Below are 25,276 nucleotides of genomic sequence, written 5' to 3' on the forward strand. Positions count from 1 at the left end.
TGGCCCACCTCTAAAATCTTCGATTTTCATTTTGGTGGCGATTGCTTTAGCCTTCAGTCTGATCTGCACGGTGGAAACACCGCGGCCGCCTGCTCTCTGTGTGTTAACCCAGTCTTCAAGAAAGTTTTCAAGTTCGGGCCATCTGCTGTGATTACCTCTGAAAGCTTTTGTCGTCTTTTTGCATTGATTCAGTTCATCGCGCTGGCGTCTCCACCGTCTCACCATCGATTCATGTATGCCAAGATTACGCGCAGCAGCTCGATTTCCTTGTTCAACCGCCAGATTGATTGCCTTTAACTTAAAAGCTGCATCATATGCTTTTCTTCGAGTGTTTTCCATGTTGATGAGGGTGAGTACAAATGGCTGATTTACAATAATTTGTGAAGTGCGCTTGATTTATCGTACAATTTCATTGGACCTCTGTGAACTACTCATCAATCTTATTGGTCTACTGTTACGAGGCAAAATGTTTTGGCGGCATGGGAAAAAACCTTCTATTAGCCGCACCTTATTATAAACCGCTATGTTCAATGCTGTTCAAAGCATGGGAAAAAAGTAGCGGCTTATAATCCGACATCTACGGTAGTACATTTTGTCTTTTAATTGGTAAGGTTTTATTAACCAAAATTGCAACTCCCCTCGACTTCGAATTAAATGAGGCTGCAATAACACTTCCAACCCAATCTCCCTTTAATTTCTGATGTTCTGTCTCTGTGAAATGTGTTTCCTGCAAAAAAGCTATATCCCCTTTCATTTTCTTAATATATGTTAAAACTCTTTTTCTTTTCACAGGTCCATTAAGCCCATTACCATTAAAACTTTAAAAATTGAGTAAATTAGTCATTCATAATACCTTGGGGAATCTCTTTAAAATTCTCCATGTTGCTATGTGTCTCCACCCCAATCATCCAGGCAAAAAAAGAAAAAAATAGTAAATAAAAAAATAACAAAATACCCCCCCCCCACTAATGTTGTGAATGAATAGAAACACAACATTACCCCCCTCCGTTTTACGGGTCATGGCAATCGCCATGATTACACACGTGAATCCCGCAGCAATCGATCAGAAGCTCCTCCAGCTCCCCCGTAACAAAAAATATATATATGTGAAGAAAAAAAAATTAATATCTCTACTCCCAATTAATATTCCTGTTATTTTTTTTATCTTGTTCCCCTTCTATCATATACTTAAAGTATATTTGTATATTCTTCTACTCATAAATGTCCATCCCAAATCCGATTCTCATCTCAGTCTTCATCTTTAATCCATTTCATTTCTATAATTCTTTACCGCATCTCGCAAATATTAGGAAGTTCTTGTACAAATTCCTCTGCTTTCTGATGATCAGTAAAAAATCTTCTTTCTTCGTCATCCCAAAAAATTATCAGTGTTGCTGGGTAACTCAATATAAATTTATAACCCTTTTTCCTTAAGATTTTTTTCACTGAATTAAATTCCTTCCGCCTCTTCAAAAGGTCATAACTTATATCAGGATAAAAAAGAACTCTTTTCCCTTCTATCATCAATGGCCCATTTCTCTTTCTGGCACCTTGAGCAGCTGCCTTCAAGATCTTTTCTTTATCTTGATATCTTAAACATTTTATCAAGACTGATCGTGGATTTTGATCTTTTTGGGGCTTTGGTCTTAAAGCTCTATGAGCCCTTTCGATTTCAATTAACTGACTTCCCTCTTCCATTTCCAAGATTTCCGGAATCCATTTTTGAAAGAATTTTATTGAATCTTCTCCCTCTATACCTTCTTTAAGACCAACAATCTTAATATTGTTTCGTCTGCTGAAATTTTCGAGCACATCTACTTTTTCCAACAACCATTTTCTTTCTGATGTCCAGGCAAGGATATTATCTTCCATCTTATCCATTCTTTCAGTGTTGTCTCCCATTTTTTCTTCCAACTTTTTAAACTTTCTTGTCCATTTTCTTTTGTTTTTCCACCACCTTATCAAGCGTAATCTTCACATTTCTAATATCTGTTTTTATTACTTTTAATTCATACATTATTTGTATCAGGACTTCTCTTATGTCTCCAGAAAGTTTTCCACCTTTAATTTCCTCCTGTTCTTCTTCATCTATTTCTTCATCTGTGTTTTCCAGAGAGTCTGATTCTACTTCCGATTCACCTTCATTTTCACTTCCAGTCGCAGTTGGAACTTGTAATTTTGTTTGCACCTGTTTGTGCATACTCGTTTCTTCACGCATGCGCAGCTCCCGCTGTTTCTTCTTCTTGGTATTGCCACAGCTTCCTGCCCTGCACCATCGGAGGCGACATGTACTTCGCCAGGAAGAGATCCAACTTGAGTATGAGGCTCCGCCAAAACGGCCGGGCCTCTTTCCCCGCCACCTCGCGCTGTCTTTGAAGTAGTAATTCTCTTCTGTTTCTGTTTAGGAGGCATATCTAAAGATAGTCCTGAATTGTTTATAAGTAGTTTCTAGAAGGTATTTATTAACTCTTCTTCACTTGTTTTATTGGTTTTTACGGGAGAGCTGCATTTCCACGTCTCGATCCTACGTCATCATGTGACGTCCCCCCAACCCAAGTTGATTGGGTTGAAAGATGGCATATGGTGTGTGGATTTCATTAGTTACGCAAATGAGTTCAGAGCCACAAAGTAATGCTGCAGTTCTGTAAAACTCAGGTTAGAGGATACTTGGAATATTGCATTCAGTTCTGTATGCTTCATTATAGGGTTGTCAACCTATGGCATACATGCCCGAGATGACATGCGGAGAAGTTTTGTTTGCACATGTTATAGAGAGCCGCCACTCGATTCTTTAAACTCCAACCATAACAAAAAAAAAACAAAGTAATTATCTATACTGACAAATGAAGCAGTGAATGATTTTTCACAAGCCGAGGGCAGAGAGATCTTTTCAAAGGAAGATTTCAAAGAATCTTTTCATGCCGGCTTGGCACCAGCTACGCAGTTGTAAGAAGACAGGACACTGGAGGATACATTTTGACATTGTCACAGACCTAGTGCATACATCAGTATTTGGATAGTAAACATAAAATTAAAAAAATTAAATATAAATGATATTTTTTTCAATTGCCTTTTTAGAAGAATAATATTAATAATTTTGAACAGGTTTTCTAAAATGCTTCATTTGTTTCAATCAGTCTCTTTTATATATTTATTCATAATAAAACATTGAATACATATAAATAAGAAACAGGACTCATCCTTTCTCCTTAGAATAGTCCATAATTATTGTTAATAATTCAGCAGAGAATGTTATTGATTATTGAAAATTACTATGGTATACAAGAGATTTTTTTAAAAAAAGAGATTATAGCTAACTCGGGTACACTCTCTTAAAAATGGTCTGCCACCCCTGCCCAAATATCACAAAATTTCCCCAAGGCAAAGGAAAACCACATCAAATAGATCTCAACTGCCTATTTCATTTGCAGATACCTCTGTCCACTTTTTACACTTTAGCTTCACGGTTAAATCATTAAGTTAATTATTAAGTAGCTGTTAACTCTTGCTATTAATTTAAGTCATAGGTTTTTCTTTTAAATGCTAGAATTTACTATGGCTTCACCAGTTTTTCCATACCATAGCTACTGAACAGAAAATGTATTACGTGCTTAGTATCAGTCCCAGAATATACGAACACAAAGTAAAACCCTTTCTAAAAATGAAAAACTTCAGTTGCCACAAATCACTTAAAGCTCCAAAGTTCGTTCATTATGTGCTGTGCCAAAGCTCAAAGTAAACAACCCAAATTCTAAAAAGCAGCAAGTTGAAAATGAGATGTCTTATTCTGTAACATGTTATGGTAAAAGTACGGTATATTGTGCTACGGAATACCTATATATCCATATATATTGGATAGAATTTGCATTTGCAATATTCCCTATCTACTTTCTGCAGGGGGCAATAGTGGGGAGGAAAATAGAGAGTGGCAGCATGCAGATTAGCAGATAATTACAGCTACCAGCGAACTTGAGGGAGATGCAGCTGCTATGTGTAATGATATAATCATAATCCAAATCTTCACCCTCTAGGTCAGCTCAACTGGAAGATTAGAGAAGGAAGTGACATTTAGTTCACAGCAGAGAAACAGCTGCTGTAGCGTTTGTTCTGTACAATAAGACAAAGAAATGATGAAGGAATAAAAGAGTATGTCCTTGAGCATTCAGTGAATGACAGTTTTACTTTGCTGAAGTTGCCTAGTATGGATGCAACTTTTAAGTGTAATGATGTTAACAAGAATAAAATATTTTGTTAATTTGAATGCCTATACCCCAATCTAAAGAGAATACAGCATTGCATGTACTTGTTAAAAGTCACTTAAAATTGGGTTACTCACAGGAATGGAAAATTATCATTTCATTTAGTAACAAGTCTCTCAGTTGCATTAATCACATAATCTGATGCCATCACTCATAAATAGATAAAGGAATAGTAATTAAATGTTAAAGTGCTGCATGATTGTACTGGTTCCACTTGTAAATAAACAAATGAGTTTGCACTAAATCGTGGGGGCTGAAGAACAAGTTGTGCTGGAATCACTAACCCCACAGCAGCTACCCTATTCCAGAATCTTGCTTTATCTGGTATTACTTCAATATTAACAATAAATTGAAATGTTGCTGTCAAAAAGCCATTTTGTCATTGTTCCTCTGAAAGAAAGAAAGGTTTCCATGGAAATGATTATACCTGTGAGGTGAACCTCGTTTTTTCAGATGTGACAAAACAGGATGGCGAGGCAGTAGCTTGCTCCACACATCCCTGCCTCCAATTTCATTCCTAAATTAAAGAGCGCAAGCAGCCTCCCAATGAACTTCAGCCGAAGATTGAGAGTAATTTTTCAATTAATGTGATCCTGTCATAAATGTTGACAGGGAGCATACAAAAGAAAACTGCATACAACAAATCATGCTTTTTCTTCTGCTTTAAAATTTAACAGGAAAATTTGTGAGAATTATTTGCTGAAGTACATATTTGATACACGAGAGTCCACTCCATGCAAGTCATGGCATGCAATCCAAAGGAAATAAATAGATATCTACGAAGTGGATCACTTTAAGCACAACAGTTGCTCTTCGTTTTAATGCATTCAACATCCTCTGGAACGCTTGATAATTCAGTGTCATTTTTATTTCTTTTAATGCTTAAATTTGTTAAGAATATAGAACATTGTGTTTGCCCAAAGTAGCATTCACATATTATAAATTTCTCAGGTACATCAGCAAGATAAATAAAACTACAGATAGCATTAAATTGTTCAAGATTACCAAGATGGAAAATAATTTTAGAATCATTCAGCAGTGATGGAAGTCATGTGGTGTACTGTGCCTGATCCTTAAAAGAACAATCCAAATGACAACATTTCATAAGTACTACATTGACTGTGACGAGCTTTTGGATGTCCCAAGGCCAAAGAAGATGTTATCTAAATGCAAGCCATTTCTTTATTCAGTTGTGGTTTAATTTGATGCCACATAACACTCTTAAAACCTCTTATTTGCATTTCTTTGTTCTGGTTTTTACAGTGTCTATAATCTTGAGAATGCATAAACTGAAGTCACAAATGACAACCGGTACACTTTTTTCATCCCTTCTGCCACAGAGCTATACAGCCCTTCAGCCCAGCTTGCCCAGCCAATCAAGTTACCCACTTTCGGTATATATTACTCTAAGCCAGCCTTTCTCAACCCTTATGCCCTGGAGGAACTCTTGAAATAATTTTCAGGTTTCAGGGAACACCCACATAAAAATTATTTTATCTAGAGTTCACACTACATTAGCGTGATCAGTAAGTTATACATTTAATAATCCAAAAATAATACTCTTGAGCAGAGAATTAATTTTTAGCCAACCTTTCTTGAAAGGAGCAAGTAATTAAGCTTAGCCTACCATTACTATTTCTTTCTCTTTCATAAATTTATTCAGGCAAGCATTAAATTACTCAAATCTAGTTGAAACGAGATAAACACACACAGATTTCACCTTCAACTGAAATGAGACAATGTCTATGCTTGTGCTTGATGCTTGTTAAACATGAAAAAATTTGCTTGCACTTGCAAGAAGTTGAAAACTGCAGCAAAATGTTCATTGCTTTGCTTTAAATGGTAGATACTCTTTTTCACAGAAAGAACTTTTCCAGAGTTAGGTCATCTTGAGTGCATGATCAGCATCCCGCTCACAAAGTTATTTCTCTTCCCTCAAAGTCAAGTCCTCAGGCTGAACAGAAGATTCAGAGAAAGAGCCCCTCACCCAGTTGTGCATTTAGAAACACGGAAAAACCTACAACACAATACAAGCCCTTCAGCCCACAATGTTGTGCCAAACATGTACTTACTTTAGAAAATACCTTGGGTTACCCATAGCTCTCTATTTTTCTAAGGACAATGTACCTATCCAAGAGCCTCTTAAAAGACGCTGTTGTATCCACTTCCACCATCGTCGCTGGCAGCCCATTCCATGGACTCACCACTCTCTGTGTAAAAAACCTTACCCCTGATTTCTCCTCTGTACCTACTTTCAAAGCACCTTAAAACTGTGTCCTCTTGTGTTAGTCATTTCAGCCCTGGGAAAAGCCTCTGACTATCCACATGATCAATTCCTCTCATCATCTTATACACCTCTATCATGTCACCTCTCATCCTCCATTGCTCCAAGGAGAAAAGGCCAAGTTCACTCAACCTATTCTCATAAGGCTTGCTCACCAATCCAGGCAACATCTTTGTAAATCTCCTCTGAAACCTTTCTATAGTTTCCACATCCTTCCTGTAGTGAGGTGACCAGAACTGAGCACAGTACTCCAAGTCCAAGTGGGGTCTGATTAGGGTTCTCTATAGCTGTAACATTACCTGTTGGCTCTTGAACTCAAACCCACGGTTGATGAAGGCCAATACACCATATGTCTTCTTAACACTGTCAACCTGCACAGCAGCTTTGAGTGTCCTATGGACTCAGACCCCAAGATCCCTCTGATTTTCCACACTGCCAAGAGTCTTACCATTAATACTATATTCTGCCATCATATTTGACCTTCCAAAATGAACCAGCTCACACTTATCTGGGTTGAACTCCATCTGCCACTTCTCAGCCCAGCTTTGCATCCTATTGATGTTCCACTGTAACCTCTGACAGCCCTCCACACTATCCACAACACAAACAACCTTTGTGTCATTAGCAAATTTACTAACCCATCCCTCCACTTCCTCATCCAGGCCATTTCTCAAAACCATGAAGAGAAGGGGTCCCAGAACAAATCCCTGAGGCACACCACTGGTCTCCAACCTCCATGCAGAATATGACCCTTCTACAATCACTCTTTGCCTTCTGTGTGCAAGACAGTTCTGGATCTACAAAGCAAGGTCCCCTTGGATCCCATGCCTCCTTACTTTCTCAATAAGCCTTGCATGGGGTACCTTATCAAATGCCTTGCTGAAATCCATATAGACTACACCTTACTGCTCTACCTTCATCAATGTGTTTAGTCACATCCTCAAAAAATTCAATCAGGCTTGTAAGGTACAACCAGCCAACTAGCTAACTATTCCTAATCATATTATACCTCTTCAAATGTTCATAAATCCTGCTCTCAGGATCTTCTCCATCAACTTACCAACCACTGAAGTAAGATTCACTGGTCTATAAATTCCTGGGCTTTCTCTACTCCCTTTCTTGAATAAGGGAACAACATCTGCAACCCTCCAATCCTCCGGAACCTCTCCCGTCCCCATTGATGATGCAAAGATCATTGACAGAGGCTCAGCAATCTCCTCCCTCACCTCCCACAGTAGCCTGGGGTACATCTCGTCCAGTCCCGGTGACTTCTCAGCACATCCTCTTTCTTCATGTCTATATGCTCAAGCTTTTCAGTCCGCTGTAAGTCATCCCTACAACCACCAAGCTCCTTTTCCATAGTGAATACTGAAGTAAAGTACTCATTAAGTATCTCTGCTACCTCCTCCGGTTCCAGACACACTTTTCCACTTTCACACTTGATTGGTCCTATTCTCTCATGTCTTATCCTCTTGCTCTTCACATACTTGTGAATGCCTTGGGGTTTTCCTTAATCCTGCTTGCCATGGCCTCTCGTGGCCCCTTCGGGCACTCCTAATTTCACTCTTAAGTTCCTTCTTGCTAGCCTTATAATTTCCTAGATCTCTATCATTACCTAGTTTTTTTAAACCTTTCGTAAGCTTTTTTCTTCTTGACTAGATTCTCAACTGCCTTTGTATACCACGGTTCCAGTACTTTACCATCCTTTCCCTGTCTCATTGGAATGTACCTGTGCCGAACGCCACGCAAATATCCCCTGAACATTTGCCACATTTCTTCAGTACATTTCCCTGAGAACATCTGTCCCAATTAATGCTTCCTGCCTGATAGCTTCATAGTTCTCCTTATTCCAATTAAACACTTCCCTAACTTGTCTGTTCCTATCCCTCTCCAATGCTATGGTAAAGGAGATCGAATTGTAATAATCTCCAAAATGCTCTCCCACTGAGAGCTCTGACACCTGACCAGGTTGATTTCCCAAATCCAGATCAAGTACAGCCTCTCCTTTTGTAGGCTTATCTACATACTGTGCAGGAAACCTTCCTGAACACACCTAACAAACTTCACCTCATCTAAACCCCTCGCTCTAGGGACATGCCAATCAATATTGGGGAAATTTAAATCCCCCATCAAGACAACCCTGTTATTACTGCACTATTCCAGAATCTGTCTCCCTATCTGCTCCTCAATGTCCTTGTTACTATTGGGTGGTCTATAAAAAACACCCAGTAGAATTATTGACCCCTTCCTGTCCCTAGCTTCCACCCAGAGATTCAGTAGACAATTCTTCCATGACTTCCTCCTTGACTGCAACTGCGACACTATCTCTGATCAGCAGTGCCACACCTCCACCTCTTTTGCCTCCCTCCCTGCCCTTTCTAAAACATCTAAAGCCTGGCACTCTAAGTAGCCATTCCTGTCCCTGAGCCATCCAAATCTCTGTAATGGCCACAACATCATAGCTCCAAGTACTGATCCACGCTCTAAGCTCATCTGCTTTGTTCACAAAACTCCTTGCATTAAAATAGACACATTTCAAACCATCAGTCTGAGCGAATCCCTTCTCTATCACCTGCCTATCCTCCCTCTTACAATGTCTACAAACTTTCTCATTTCATGAGCCAACCACCCCTTCCTCCATCTCTTCAGTTTGGTTCCCACCCCCCAGCAATTCTAGTTTAAATTCTCCCATTAGCCTTAGCAAACCTCCCTGCCAGGATTTTGATCCCCCTTGGATTCAAGTACAACCTGTCCTTTTTGTACAGGTCATGCATGCCCAAAAAGAGGACCCAATGATCCAGATATCTGAATCCTTGCCCCGGCTCCAATCCCACAGCCACGCATTTATCCTCCACCCCACTCTAATCCTACACTGACTGTCATGTGGCACGGGCAGAAATCCCGAGATGACTATCTTTGTGGTCATGCTTCTCGACTTCCTTCCTAACTCCCTGTAGTCTACTTTCAGGATCTCTTCCCTTTTCCTGCCTATGTCGTTGGTACCAATACGTAACACGACCTCTGGCTGTTCACCTTACCACTTTAGGATATCGTGGACACGATCAGAAACATCCCAGACCCTGGCATCTGGGAGGCAAACTAGCATCTGTGCTTTTTTCCTGTGTCCACAGAATCGCTTGTCTGACCCCCTAACTATAGAGTCCCCTATCACTGCTGCCATTCTCTTCCTTTCCCTACCCTTCTGAGCCACAGGGCTAGACTCTGGGCCAGAGGCGCGGCCACTGTTGCTTCTCCCAGGAAGGATCCCCCCCACCCCGCAACAGTCCTCAAACAGGAGTACTTGTCATTAAGCGGAACAACCATTAGGGTACTCTCTAGTATCTGACTCTTGCCCTTCCCTCTGACTGTTACCCACTTATCTGTCTCACGGAGCCCCAGTGTGATTACTTGCCTATAGCTCCCGTCACCTCCTCACTTTCCCTGACCAGACGAAGGTCACAGAGCTACATCTCCAGTTCCCTAACCCAGTCCCTAAGGAGCTGCAGCTCGACGCACCTGGTGCAGATGTGGCCATTCAGAAGGCTGGGACATCCCACATCTGACACCCAGTACAGAGCACTGGCCTCACAGACACACTTCCTATTCTTCACAAGTAGCTTACCTCGCCTCGACCCGTTATCGCCAAATCCTCAAAGCTCTCCTACTCTGACTCCCTCTACCTTGTCGCCCACTCTATAAAGCTGTCTTCTTTTTAAATTATTCCCAGCGACATCCATGCGCCTGCACAGTCATGTCTCGATGTCAACACTTGTGCTGACAGGGAAGAGAAATACTGTTCAGTTTTGTGCTGCAGTTCTTCCAGGTGGTTTGCAATAAGACTTGAGATATTCTGATACCCTTCCTCATGCTCAAGCCCAAGCAGCAGTGGAAACATTTCAAGATTTCCTTTTGCAGCATGATTTTTCCAAAGATTCGGTTTCCTTTTAAATCCAAGAATCTTGTCACTTGAGGTCAAAGCATTTTCTCCAGGGCCTTGCAGAGAATTGTTCAACTGGTTCACGTGATGAAAAATATCTGTTAAGTAGGCTAGATTCTGCAGCCAATGGTACTATTCTGAATAACAGGTAGCATCTGGAAAGCAGAAATTATTTTCCACTTTGGATGCATAATGCCTGTTTGAATAATCAGAAACCCGTGGCTAAAATCATTTTGGATTTGATGGTACTTCAAATCTATTTCACTGAGGCATATCACAAGTCCTGGTTACGTAACCACAAACTCCAGGCAGACAATCTCCGAAGAGTATTGGTAACAGCTGCGGTCACCCATCTTGTAAAGGCTCTGCCCAGAAGAAAGCAATGGCATACCACTTCTTCAGAAAAAATTGCCAAGACCGATCGTGGTCATGGAAAGACTATGATCGTCACTTCATGCGACATGGCACATAGTGAATGAGCTCTCACACAAGTAGGCTGCGCAACAGCCATAAAACAAGAGCAGTACTGATAGATTTTCCTGCCGTAGTGTGTACAGAAAGACTTTTAATCCAGAGAAACAACCAGGACAATCAATAGTTGAGAAGTAAAGAGCTATATTATAGCTATTCCTTAAACTAAAAAAAAGTAATGTCTTCCCAACTATGAGAAAACTCTTTTAGAGCTAACTGAAGACACAAGGCAGATTACAGATGCTGCACTAACGTAGAAAATGTTGGTGGAACTCAGCAGGTGAAGAAATATTTGAGTTGCCATTTTGGGAAGGAAGAGGGCAGAATAAAAGGGCAGGGGCAGAGGGAGAAGCACAAGCTGATAGGCGATAAGTGAATCCGGGCGAGGGGTTGGAATGAGAATATGCTGAGAAATGATAAGTGAATGAGGCAAAGGACTGAAGAAGGAACTTGATGGAGAAGACAGTGAATAAAAGGAAGAAATGGGACCAGGAAAGGCAGGTCATCAGGATGGTTGAGGGGAAAGGCCAGCCCATGCTCTTCCTCCTTCCCCCACTATTTTATTCTGGTTTCTTCCATCTTTCTTTCCAGTCCTGATGAAGGGTCTCAACACAAAATGTTGACTGTTCATTTCCCTCCACAGATGTTGCCTGATTGGTTGAGCTGCTGCCACAACCAATTGAAATCGGTGAACCTTTCACAGATTTGTTTAGGGGGTGAGTGAATGTGGGCCACAGAATGGCCACAACCTGTCTGTACAAAGTGGCTCGAGTACCATCTTCATTAGGAGCTCTTAATTTTAAATTCAGTAGCTGCCTCTAATGACAATACATGAACAGATATAACACTTTACAAATGGAGACAGTAATAATTAAAATGGAAATAATTGTACTATATCTTAAATTGGGTTTTATTTACAATGAATTTGATTTGTCCAGCTGTCAAAGCATTATAGTACAATTAATTTTAAATGACTGAGACTTATGCTGATCTCAAACATTAAAATAATGAATTCCGGGAAGAGCAAGTTCTGAAGCCAGGTAATAATTTTGCATTTCAAGACTCAGCTCTAAATAGCCATCACTTCTTCTTGTCTAGTTATCATATAGCACCACTCTTACAGCTCATTAAATTACAATGAAATGCAAATTCAGAACTGATTTTTCAAAAGGTGCTAATAACTGCACACTTCAGTATTCAGCAATCATCCAAATTGATCGGCTAATAAAAGCTCAGCTTTTTTTTAAAAAAAGTTGCCAATTTGGTGCATAATCTTTTAAAACCGTTATTTCTTAATTTCAAATAGTTTAATAGAATGCACATGCTCTGTTACACACAAGATAGAGAACATTCAAAATAGGATAAGATTAATTTGCTGCATGCATATAAAACCGGCTGCTCACTGCTCACAGCAGTTGGAAATTGGAAATTTCAATTACATAGAACATAGAGTAGTACAACACATTACAGGCCCTTCGGCCAACAATGTTGTGCCGACCCTCAAACCCTGCCTCCCATTTAACCCCCCATCTTAAATTCCTCCATATACCTGTCTAGCAGTCTCTTAAACTTCACTAGTGTATCTGCCTCCACCACTGACTCAGGCAGTGCATTCCACGCACCAACCACTCTCTGAGTGAAAAACCTTCCTCTAATATCCCCCTTGAACTTCCCTCCCCTTACCTTAAAGCCATGTCCTCTTGTACTGAGCAGTGGTGCCCTGGGGAAGAGGCGCTGGCTGTCCACTCTGTCTATTCCTCTTAATATCTTGTACACCTCTATCATGTCTCCTCTCATCCTCCTTCTCTCCAAAAAGTAAAGCCCTAGTTCCCTTAATCTCTGATCATAATCCATACTCTCTAAACCAGGCAGCATCCTGGTAAATCTCCTCTGTAGCCTTTCCAATGCTACCACATCCTTCCTATACTGAGGCAACCAGAACTGGACACAGTACTCCAAGTGTGGCCTAACTAGAGTTTTATAGAGCTGCATCATTACATCGCGTCTCTTAAACTCTATCCCTCGACTTATGAAAGCTAACACCCCATAAGCTTTCTTAACTAACCTATCTACCTGTGAGGCAACTTTCAAGGATCTGTGGATGTGTACCCCCAGATCCCTCTGCTCCTCCACACTACCAAGTATCCTGCCATTTACTTTATACTCTGCCTTGGAGTTTGTCCTTTCAAAGTGTACCACCTCACACTTCTCCGGGTTGAACTCCATCTGCCACTTCTCAGCCCACTTCTGCATCCTATCAATGTCTCTCTCCAATCTTTGACAATCCTCTACACTATCTACAACACCACCAACCTTTGCGTCGTCTGCAAACTTGCCAACCCACCCTTTTACCCCCACATCCAGGTTGTTAATAAAAATCCCGAAAAGTAGAGGTCCCAGAACAGATCCTTGTGGGACAGCACTAGTCACAACCCTCCAATCTGAATGTACTCCCTCCACCACGACCCTCTGCCTTCTGCAGGCAAGCCAATTCTGAATCCACCTGGCCAAACTTCCCTGGATCCCATGCCTTCTGACTTTCTGAATAAGCAGACCCTGTGGAACCTTGTCAAATGCCTTACTAAAATCCATGTAGATCACATCCACTGCACTACCCTCATCTATATGCCTGGTCACCTCCTCAAAGAACTCTATCAGGCTTGTTAGGCACGATCTGCCCTTCACAAAGCCATGCTGACTGTCCCTGATCAGACCATGATTCTCTAAATGCCTATAGATCCTATCTCTAAGAATCTTTTCCAACAGCTTTCCCACCACAGACGCAAGGCTCACTGGTCTATAATTACCTGAACTATCCCTACTACCTTTTTTGAACAAGGGGACAACTTTCGCCTCCCTCCAATCCTCTGATACCATTCCCGTGGACAACGAGGACATAAAGATCCTAGCCAGAGGTTCAGCAATCTCTTCCCTTGCCTCGTGGAGCAGCCTGGGGAATATTCCATCAGGCCCCGGGGACTTATCCATCCTAATGTATTTTAACAACTCCAACACCTCCTCTCCCTTAATATCAACATGCTCCAGAACATCAACCTCACTCATATTGTCCTCACCATCATCAAGTTCCCTTGCAGTGGTGAATACCGAAGAGAAGTATTCATTGAGGACCTCGCTCACTCCCATAGCCTCCAGGCACATTTTCTCACTTTTATCTCTAATCGGTCCTACCTTCACTCCTGTCATCCTGTCATTACTAAGGCATTGGACTCCAGTGGTCTGTTATCAATATGATAAACAGTAAGTGAACTAAGAGATAGAGAACTTACACTTTTTTTTAATATAAAACACCTTTAACATCCTTAGGCTATCCCAAAACACTTCACAAACACCATCACAGAAACACATTCATGTTTATGATGTTGGGAAAAGATGCATTGCTTTAAACAGCAATAAAATAATCAGATTTTTCAGGAGAGAAGCAAAAAAAAGAGAACTAGAACAATTCTAGCAAGTCATCAATACTGGAATACTCACAGAATATCCTCCAGTACTTTACTTAAGAGGGCAACAGGATTTCTGAATGCCCAGCTTGAACAAGTATATGGGGTCTTGATTTAATATCGTCTGAAAGAATGCAACCCCATTAGTTCAGCATTTTCCCAGAACTAGAACCACAATTAATACCTTAGGGACAAAGATGGACATCCAGCAGGAAAGTTGTTCAAAAGCAAAGGTTTGTAAATACATAGAACATGGCAGAAAGAAGTGCTTTTGCTTAACCCAAGAAGACTGTATCGACCTTTATGCTTCATAAGCACTCTCCCATCTCCCATCATCTATATCAATTAGTGTAACCTTCCACTTAAATTCTCCTTTGTCCATTCTCCTCTTAAATACATCCCTTTCAACTACTCCGTGGCAAATCATAACTCAAAAGTTTCTGCAGATGCTGAAAATCCAGAGCAACACACACAAAATGCTGGAAAAGAGTTCCATAGTTTCTATGGAAAATAACAGAGCTCGTCTTTCGGGCTGAGACCTTCATCAGGACTCAGTCAGAAACTGACAAAATTTCAATACTGCATCTAGATCAGAGCTATGCGATGTATTATTATAAGTTCGCAAACTAGACACTGCTGATTCGCCTCCAGTTTCTGCAGTCCATAAACTCTACTCTCCAAATCTCAAAATGTAGCATACCCTGTTCTATAATTTTGGGTAAAATACATCATGTACTGTGTGGGTGGGGCAGAAACAGATCAGAACTAACAGGTACAAACACAAGGAACTGATTGGATTCCTCTATGCCACAGCACTTCCATGATTCTGTTTACCCAACAGACTTATTCTTGCTCATCTTAATGGCGGGCAAGTTGAAAAATGCCTGAATGCCTTCATGGTCTCATCAATCCTGCAGGATATATCCTCCAGTTTTGCAGCAATTAATTTAGTTTTAGAACAATTACTTCTGTTCACAAAGCTCAGCATTCTGGACAGGATGGCACAATAATGTGAAATACAAACTTTAAATGAATAATTGGAAATTTTAACTTCTCTTAGCTTCAAGCAGCAGGATATTAGGACTTACGTTTTTGCTGTGACGTCAACATACTGGCCTGGTCGAAAATGAGCCGCATATAAAGGAGTACCTGGAACAAATTTACCAGCAAATTTAAGGCAACCACACATCATGACTGATTCCCTAATTAAAAATTTAATTACTATGGATAAAACATAGGAGTAATGCAAATTATGCAACAATTATTTATATTATGCATATTTACTTTCAAACTTTTCCTAGTTTTCTTCTCAAAATGTTAATTCCAAGGTGGGAAACTTCTGCCTATAGAAATCTAATATACTGGCTAGACAGCTGTATAAATCAGACTCTGGGGGTAGTTGCAACCTGGACTTGTAAATGTGCTGAGGACTACAAAAGTGACTACCATGGAACAGAAATAAATATTTCACCACCTATGACCAGAATTCTGACAATGCAGAAAGTGACAAGAGAAAACTAAGCCAGATGACTTTAATCTTCATCATGGTTCATTGTTGAAGCTCTTTCCTTAAATGTAGATATTAAATTCCACAACAGACCATGAAAATGTAATAAAAATAAACTGCATAATGGAAATCTGAAACAAAAGCAAAAATACTGGGAGCACTCAAGTAAGTCAAGCAGCATCAGGATTCAGGGGAGTAGATTTAGGATGGAGTTGTCGAGGAACTGTTTCTCCCCCAGAGGGGTGTGAATCTGTGGAAGCCGTAGAGGCTATTTGATTAAATATATTTAAGACAAGAGTTAATAGTGGAACGAAGGGTTACAGGAAAAAGGAGGGAGGTGGAACTCAGTGCACGGCCAGATCACTCATGATCTTATTGAATGGCAGAGTTAACTTGATAAGCCAGATGGCCTACTCCTGCTCTTTATACCAATTTAATACTTCAGGTCCATTTTTGTTTCAAACTACTATAGGGATGCATTACAACTTGCAGTTAGCTGGCCAAGTTAGGAATGAGCAATTAAGTTATTTAGCTATATTCTAACATCTATATACTCACCCTCTTAACCCTATTTCACTATTTAATAAAATAGTGAATAGTGATCTGGAGCAACTGCAGCTCCAGATTCCCATCTTCCTGAGGTAACCTCTCACCCACTTGCTTATTAAAAATTAATCTAACTCAGACAAAGACTCTGCTTCTAATATCCCTTAAGGAAGAAAGACTCAAAAATGCTTTACTCTCAAGACAAAATTTCATTTCATCTGTTTCAGATGTTTCCCCTTTATGGGACAATCCTCCCCACAATCAATCTCAAGATCCCTTGGGTATTGTTTTTTAATCAAGTCACCTCTTACTCTTTTATAAGGCAAGCCTGTTCAAGCTTTCATTAAAAGACAATTTGCCATTCAAGGTATTAGTCTAATAAAATTTCTCTTAAAAGAGACCAATAATGTAATACAGTATTCCAACTGCTGTCTTATCTTTGCTTGATATAAAGGAAGCAAAACCTCCCTAGTTTTATATTCAATTTTCTTCACAATTTGATTATTTTCTATTTGATTTTTAATTACTTTTTATACCAGCATAATTATTTCTTTATAATTCATGCACTAGGATATCCCAATTCTTCTGCAATCACAAATATTTGGACAATTTCACATTTCCTCATAATATACTGTTTTGACAGGTCTTTACCCACTTGAAAATACATTCATGACCTTCATGCACCCTCTTCACGACCTACGTACATACTTATCTTTGTCTGGTCAACAAATTCAGCAACAACTCCTTTGATAGTTTCACCCAAGTTATTCATTAGACATTGCAGGTAATCTTCCATTTACCTTCTAACACTGCCATGGAATGTTAAATGGCCTTCTTAAAAAGCAGATAAGGCCACCAATTTGATATTCTGCATGCATTTTATGGAATAATGTAGGATTAAGTTATCCACTGGCATCCAGAACATTACTTGATTGATCTCAGGTGATAACTTAGTATCACTCCATGGATGTTGGCAGTATTTAACTTCACAAAAACAAGCACATCTATAATGCTGACTGTTTCCTTTCAAAACCTATCTGGTCCACTAATGGAAATCTGTTATCGTTACCGAGTCAGCAAATCCATATCAAACACAGCACAATGGCTGACTCTGAAACAGCCTTTCATGTTCAGGAAGATTGGGGACGGCTGTTGATACACATAGCAGGAACAGATGAGAATATTACATGTAGTCCAATAAACATCAGTATGTTCTCTATATTTGCCTGTCTTTGCCCATCCCAAAACAAATGCAAAAGCTCTATTTGAGACATTACCTGGTTTAATAATAGCATTTTCAGAGACCTTGAATGTTGATAGTTTCTGTTTTGGGGGTATACCAGCTAGCCTGTACTTTTCCATAACAGTCTCTGACTTCTACAGAAAGAAAAACAACAGATGGATATAACATAAAGTGACGACACCTTTACAGTGAGCATGCCTTTTTGCACATAACCAGTTCACTGGAAAACTGCAATTCTATGCAAGGATTTTGTCTGCTGAGATTATTCTGCACTGTTATAATTTTGCTATAATTTATCTCAATTTGAGCAATTTTTTTTACTGCATTTAATTTGTTGGTACATTAAGGACACAAATAATCTCAGCTCTTTCAAAATCCTTTATAATTAGTAATTCACTTATGTATAGTCACTGCTGTATTGTACCAAAGGCAGCAAATGGATCACAGTAAACTCCCATAAAATGCATTGCGATAATGTAAGATAATCTGTTTGATCGAGATAACGTACTGTATGCAACGTGGAGACTTTAGAAGGCATGGGTCAGACCACATTTGGGGTACTGTGAACAGTTTTAGGCCCCATATCTTGGGAAAGGATGTGCTGGTGTTGGAAAGAATCTAGAGGAGTTTTACGAGAATGATTCTGGGAAGAATAGATTAACATACGAGGAGTGTTTGATGGCTGTGGGCCTGTACTCACTGGAGCTTAGAAGAATGATAGGCTTCAATGAGATTCCCATCGAATATTGAAAGATCTAGAGAGTGAACATGGAGATGATGTTTCCAGTAGTGGGAGAGTCTAGGACTTGAGAGCACCTCCTCAGAATATAATGATATCCCTTTAGAAGAGTTAAGGAGGAATTCCTTCAGCCAAAAGGTAGTGAGTCTATGAAACTCACTGCCGCAGATGGCTGTGGAAGCCAAGTCATCGGGTATATTTAAACCAGAGGCTTTTAAAGTAATTTTTGGGTATATTTTAAACCAGAAGTCTAGATCAGTAAGGGGATCAAAAATTACAGGGAGAAGGCAGAAGAATGAGGTTCAGAGGGAAAACAAGTCAGTCATGATCAAATGGCAAAGCAGACTCAATGGGCCAAATGGCCTAATTCTACTCCTATGTCTTATGGCTAGGGCACCAGCCAGAACTCTGCCCTCAGCTGAGTAGTGCTGTGAAATCTTTTGAGAATGATACATCTTTAATCCAATGTCTTGCCTTGGAAGATGGTGCATCAGTACTGCAGTGGAGTGACAGTCTCCAGTATTCAAGTCTCCAGAGTGCCACTCTATTTACTGAAGATTAACTTAGTCTCTAGCTCAAACCAGATTAACAAATGGCAAACAAACATCAACTTCTAATTATAAAAATGCATAACACATATTCAGATTTCATCAAAAATTAAGAAATAAGAAATGGTCCAGTTATTAGCATCTAAAACATATTGCTTCACATGCAATATATTCTTAAGATTTACACATGGATGATGGTTGTTCAGTCAGGAAATTGATTACAACTTAATGGCACGCCACTCAATGATGAGAGCACTTTCTAACCTTATAAAAATCAACACAATTTCCACAATTAAAATGCTTTAGAAAACATTGCGATAGGATGAAGCTGATAAATCAGTAGATCAAAAGGGGAAGAAAAATTAGTTGTTAAATGTTAAAAAGTATGATGTTTAACAGACTGGCAGGTCACAGACCCCAAAGCCACTACTGTCAGCAAGAACCTTCATATGGAAGGAGGGAAAGTGAGAAAGAAAAATCAGGAAAATATGATGAAATAATTAAGAGGTGTGCTCTTTGGTGCATTTCCGGCATGTTTGGTGAAAAATACAAGATTTCACTGAAGCAAGAAGTAACTCTTCATGCTTCGTTTTTTGTTAGTGCGTGTTTAATGCAAGCATTATGAATGCATACACTAGCTCTCACCTATAGACTAGATTTTAGTTCACTACATATTTAAAATTTAACCAAGTTCCTCTCAGTTTTCCATAACAATGTACTGAATCTTTGCTGGTAAACTCCAACTTTTGCATGTCAACCTGCTGGCTCTGAAATTCATAATGGAAAGAAACCTGGGACCTCAGTACATGCAGTGTCAAGCTCAGAAACCCCAAATTTGCTGAAAGATTTTGCCACTGAAACTGTTTTCTTAATTCACTGCTGCACTCCACATAGGACCCAATGAACTGAGAGAGATGTCCTATCAGCTAAAAATACTGCACCAGATCAACAAGTCCATTCAGTCCAATTGGCATCTTACAGCTCGAGGAAGAATAAAGTGAGTAAGACAAGTGGCATCTTTTAATTACAAGCTTTCAATTAAGTTTAATTATTTAGAAGTGCTTTAAATGAATTGTTGAATTTTTTTTAATATTCCATTCAATAGTTTTTGACAGCTTTGGAAGAAGTTCTGAATGAATAGTCATTCTAACAGTTTTGATAGGTAGCGAAACCAGGAACGTGACTTTGCTAATTGTCAATGGGCTTCCTCAGCATGTTCTTGAGGCAGGATTTATTCCAGACCATCCTCATGGTTCAGGTACATTGCATGAGGCCCTGGTGTAATGTTGGGCTTCTTCAGATCGCTTTTGATCAGTCAGCTTAACCTTGTGTACCTGACCCTGATTATTTTGGAGCATGGGTGAAATTGAGCAGTGAGTGCAAGTTGTAATCCCCTTTGTCTGATATTTCTATGGTTATATTTTGTTATGCCAAATATTGTTTCATTATAAGTATCGGCTTAGAAACTGCGAAGAAATTAACAGCCTTCTAAATACATTTGAGCATTAAAAAGCACTTGATGATTTGTGGCAAGCAAAATATATGCCTTGATCTATAAATTGGCACAAGTTACTGGTTGATTTACACTAGCTTTGGAAAAAAAGATATCACTGACAGTTTCCCCATTAATTCTGAGACATTGCTGCCCTCTCATATAATAAATATGAATTTCATTTTGAGTTGAAGAATGAAAAAGAAACCTACACATTCTTAACTGCACCAGTTCATTAGATTCTGAGCCAGTGACTGGAAAACATTTCCCCTAACTAATCTTCAAAGTGCAGTATAATTTGGTCTACTCAAAAATTTCAGAACATTTTCTTTGCAGCTTAAGTGGAAATCAATTTGACGGAAAAAAACTGCAACTTTGAGTTGGGATAGAACATTATGCAGCATTGTCTTCACCACATGGAATGCAGTCCTTCAAGAAATTAACTCACTATTCCCTCCTTCAAAGACGGGCAAGAAAGGCTGGCTTTCCCCATGAAATCCATTTCCCAATGGATATTCTGATAAGATGGTGGTGCGCTTGGACGTAGCAGCTTCTGCAGAGCCAAGCAAAGGTGCTATTGCCTTTTTTGAATGTATTTTCTAAGTTTGCAAGACAGTGCTGGACATTATGAAGTTAAGGTACCGCAGGTCTACCACATCAGCGAGCTGCTCATTGACAGAGAAATTGGAGGAGCTAGATTTGATGTGGACTATGTTGCTAGAGAGGTGTTGGAACAAAGGTGGCGTGCGATCAAAGGGAGGGGGATAGTCTTCGGTCCTTTACTTTTATTTATTGGGATACAGCCATGCCACTCAGCAACCCCTGATTTAACAATAGCTTAATCATGGGACAATATACAATGACCTACCAAATGGTACATCTTTGGACTGTGGGAGGAAACCAGACCACCCAAAAGAAATCCATGTAGTCACAGGGCAATTGAACTCAGGATATTGGATAAAGATATTGGAATGGGTGGAGCACTGGCTGATAAGCAGAAAGCAAAGGGTGGGAATAAAGGGATCCTATTCTGGTTGGTTGCCAGTTACTAGTGGTGTTCTGCAGGAGTCGGTGTTGGGACCGTTTCTTTTTACACTGTATATCGATGATTTAGATTATGGATTAAATGGGTTTGTGGCTAAGTTTGCGGATGACATCAAGATAGGTGGAGGAGCAGGAAGTGTTGAAGAAACGGAAAGGTTGCAGAGAAACTTGGTCAGTTTAGGAGAGTGGGCAAAGAAATGGCAGATGACATACAATGTTGAGAAATGTACAGTTGTACATTTTGGAAGAAGAAAAATCGGGCAGATTATTATTTAGATGGGGAGAAAATTCAAAAATCGGAAGTGCAAAAGGACTTGGGGGTCCACCTGCAAGATACCCTAAAGGTTAACCACCAGGTTGGGTCAACAGTAAGGAAAGTGAATGCTATGTCGGCATTCATTTCAAGAGGAATAGTGTATAAGAGTAAGGAGGTGTTGATGAGGCTCTATGGGGCACTGGTGAGACCTCATTTGGAATACAGTGTGCAGTTTTGGGCCCCCTATCTTAGAAGGGATGTACTGATGTTCAGAGTTCAGAGAAGATTTACAAGGATGATTCCTGGAATGCAGGGGCTAACATATGAGGAGCGTTTGTCGGCTCTTGGACTGTACTCACTAGAGTATAAAAGAATGAGAGGGGATCTCATAGAAATATTTCGAATGTTGAAAGGGTTGGACAGAGAAGATGTGGAAAGGCTGTTTCCCTTGGTGGGTGAGTCCAGGACAAGAGGCCACAGTCTTAGAATTAGAGGGTACCCATTTAAAACAGAGATGAGGAGAAATTTTTTAGCCAGAGGGTCGTGGATTTATGGAATTCGTTGCTACATACAGCTGTGGAGGCCCAATCATTGAGGGTGTTTAAGGAGGAGATTGACAGGTATCTAATTAGTCAGGGTATAAAGGGATATAGGGAAAGAGCCGGATATTGGAACTAGATGGGAGAATAGTTTAGCTCATGGTGGAGTGGCGGAGTGGACTTGATGGGCCAAATGGCCTACTTCTGTTCCCTTGTCTTGTGTGTGTGATCTTGTGCTGCTGGTACTGTATAGTGTTGTGCTAACCACTAGGTTACCATCCCGCCTATTCTGACCAGACGTCGATGACTAGTAGTAGTCTTCACAGGGGTCCATACTGTGGCGTGGGGTGTGTGTACATACGTACAAAGGTGTACACACGTGTGTGTACGTGTATAGCAGGAAGTCTATCAGCTGCAGATATGGACAGATAAACGGCAGATGAACTTTACTTGAAGTAATAAAATCAGAATTAAATCAGGTTTAGTATCACTGGCATATATTGTGAAATTTGTTGTTTTGCAGCAGCAGTACATTGCAATAAATAATAGCTATAAATTACAATAAGTATACATGAAAAAATCAAATTAAATATGTAATGCAAAAAGACAGAAAAAAATGAGGTATCCTTGAAAGTGAAAAATAAAAAAATGAATGAGAAATCAGATTATCACCACTCTAAGCATGTTTAAACTAAAGAAAGACAGCAACTACGTTTGAACCCTGGCTGAGGGACATAACAAATAAACATACCACAGCTTACTTGGAGAAGATGGAGTAAACTCAATAATGAGTTGCACAGCATGATGCAATTGAATACAGGTGTAATTAAATTGGAATGTAAAATGAACGCCTGAAGCGGGATACTATCCTTAGCTGCCAGCCTCAGGATAATGATTTGTTAGTTTTTGCTTTGCACACAAGGGATTGTTCATGAGCCAATATATTTTTGGCTATATTGTTGGAGATAAGGTGTTGCAATGTGAACTAACTGAATTGAAGGGGCTTTTATCAACATTGAGAAACTTAATGCCAAACGAAAAATTCTTTACTCTAAAGTCTAATTAAATCTACTCTAGCCTAAAGCACAATTCCCTGGTTTTGTGGTTTGACAAAGATAATGGCCAATTGGGAGGAAATGTGATAAAGGCTCAAAATTCCAGACTCTATCTGCTGAAGATGGCAAAACATTCAGTCCAAGTATATCTTCTATTATTGAGAAGCTGCAAAACACACACAAAACAGGTGCCCAGATATAAAGGAATGCTCCGCAAAGCATTCCTTTTCAGATGGAAGTGAGTTTTTACTTTATCCTTAACTTCGGAAAAAGAGGAATTTTGTATTGCAGCATTTTTAAACCTCCCCATCAGCAAGTTATCACAGCTTAACATATTCTATCATAAAATCATACCCTATGGTTAGTTTTTGCATTAGTCACTAACCAGAAGTATCCAAATTAATTTGTACTTAAAAGCTGAGTGCTCCTAATAACTATATTTAACATTTCACTCTCTTTTCATCTACAATAACACTGAATACTTCAGCAAACATAATTTTTCAAAGACCATTCAAATTGTGATAAGTCAGCTAAAATAATCCTCATTCAACACCTGAGAAAAATGTTTATGTAACTGCTGTCTCCTCATCCCTTGCAAAGTTCATGGACTGAAAGCAAATAAAAAATTGTAACTCATTGAATATGAATGGATTACTGCAAAACAAAAGCAAAGGCCCATAAAATATTTTATTTAAGAGTGACAATTCACTATGCTTAACTCAAGACAGATTGCTGAAGCTATTTCAATTCATCTGGCCAACCGAGAAGCCAATTTCTATCAATTACAGGTCATTTAGATGTTGATTGCTTATACTCAATGGGGAATTTGGAACTTTAGATTACACGTTAGATGAACAATTCTAAAATGATGCCGTAATTTAGTACTTTAAATGGCTATTTCAGCAGGTATAATTTACAGGAAACACTGGAATAATCTGTAATATATTACTTGGAGGTGTACTGCAAACTGTGGACACAAGAGGACACAAATAAGTATCACAAATTAAAATCTGAACATTTAAAAGTATATACCCAGTGGCCGCTTCATTAGGTACAACTACTTATTAATGCAAAAAACTAATTAGCCAAACATGTGGCAGCAGTGCAATGCATAGAAACATGCAGACATGGTTGAGAGGTTCAGTTGTTGCTTAGACCAAACATCAGAATGGGGAAGAAATGAGATTTAAGTGACTTTGACCATGAAATGATTTTTGATGGCAGACAGGGTGGTTTAAGTATCACAGAAACTGCTAATCTCCTGGGAAGAGTTTAGAGAGAATGGTGCTAAAAAAACCAAAAAAAATCCAGTGAGTGGCAGCTCTGTGGGCAAAAATACCTTGTTAATATCTTGTTAAATATCTGTTCAGAGGAGGATGGCCAGACTGATTTAAGCTGTCAGGAAGGCAATAATAACTCATGTAATCACATGTTACAACAGTGCTGTGCAGAAGTGCAACTCTGAAAGCACAACATGTCGAACGTTGAAGTAGTGGGTTGCAGTAGCAGAAGACGACAAACATGCACTCAGTGGCCTCTTTAATGGATACAGGAGATATCTAATAAAGTGGACAGTATACATTTCACACTGAGAAATGCTTAACTTAAGATGCTAACAAAACTAAATCCAGTGCATGATACACAAGTATACAATATGAGAGCCAAACTGCAAAACCTCTCACTCTGCACATTTACTACTTAGGGTATTTTCATGCAATGTGGTTGACCACATTAATCTGTTCTTTTCCCAGCCCACACTCGATTTCTTAATAAAATCCTATAAAATGGTCCATGTTATCTTTCTTCAGTCCTTTCAATTTTTTTGTACAGCCTCATGGAGTGACTATAGCAATGTCTTCCCATTTCATCCAACTCCCAAATATTTATCCATCATG

At 39.5% G+C, this 25,276-nt stretch overlaps 1 protein-coding gene across 1 annotated transcript in view; it reads right to left on the minus strand.

Annotated features, from left to right (window-relative positions):
- Window positions 1-25,276, minus strand: part of mrpl3 (mitochondrial ribosomal protein L3) — a 66,225-nt gene that overhangs the window by 27,620 nt on the left and 13,329 nt on the right. The window contains exons 5-6 of the mRNA XM_073024318.1: window positions 17,743-17,842; window positions 15,501-15,561 (exon numbers count right to left, since the gene is read on the minus strand). Of these exons, the coding sequence (XP_072880419.1) occupies window positions 15,501-15,561; window positions 17,743-17,842 (161 nt within the window). The remainder of the gene's footprint in view (window positions 1-15,500; window positions 15,562-17,742; window positions 17,843-25,276) is intronic.

The sequence above is a fragment of the Hemitrygon akajei genome, chromosome 20 (genome assembly GCF_048418815.1).
Source record: "Hemitrygon akajei chromosome 20, sHemAka1.3, whole genome shotgun sequence".
NCBI lineage: Eukaryota > Metazoa > Chordata > Chondrichthyes > Myliobatiformes > Dasyatidae > Hemitrygon > Hemitrygon akajei.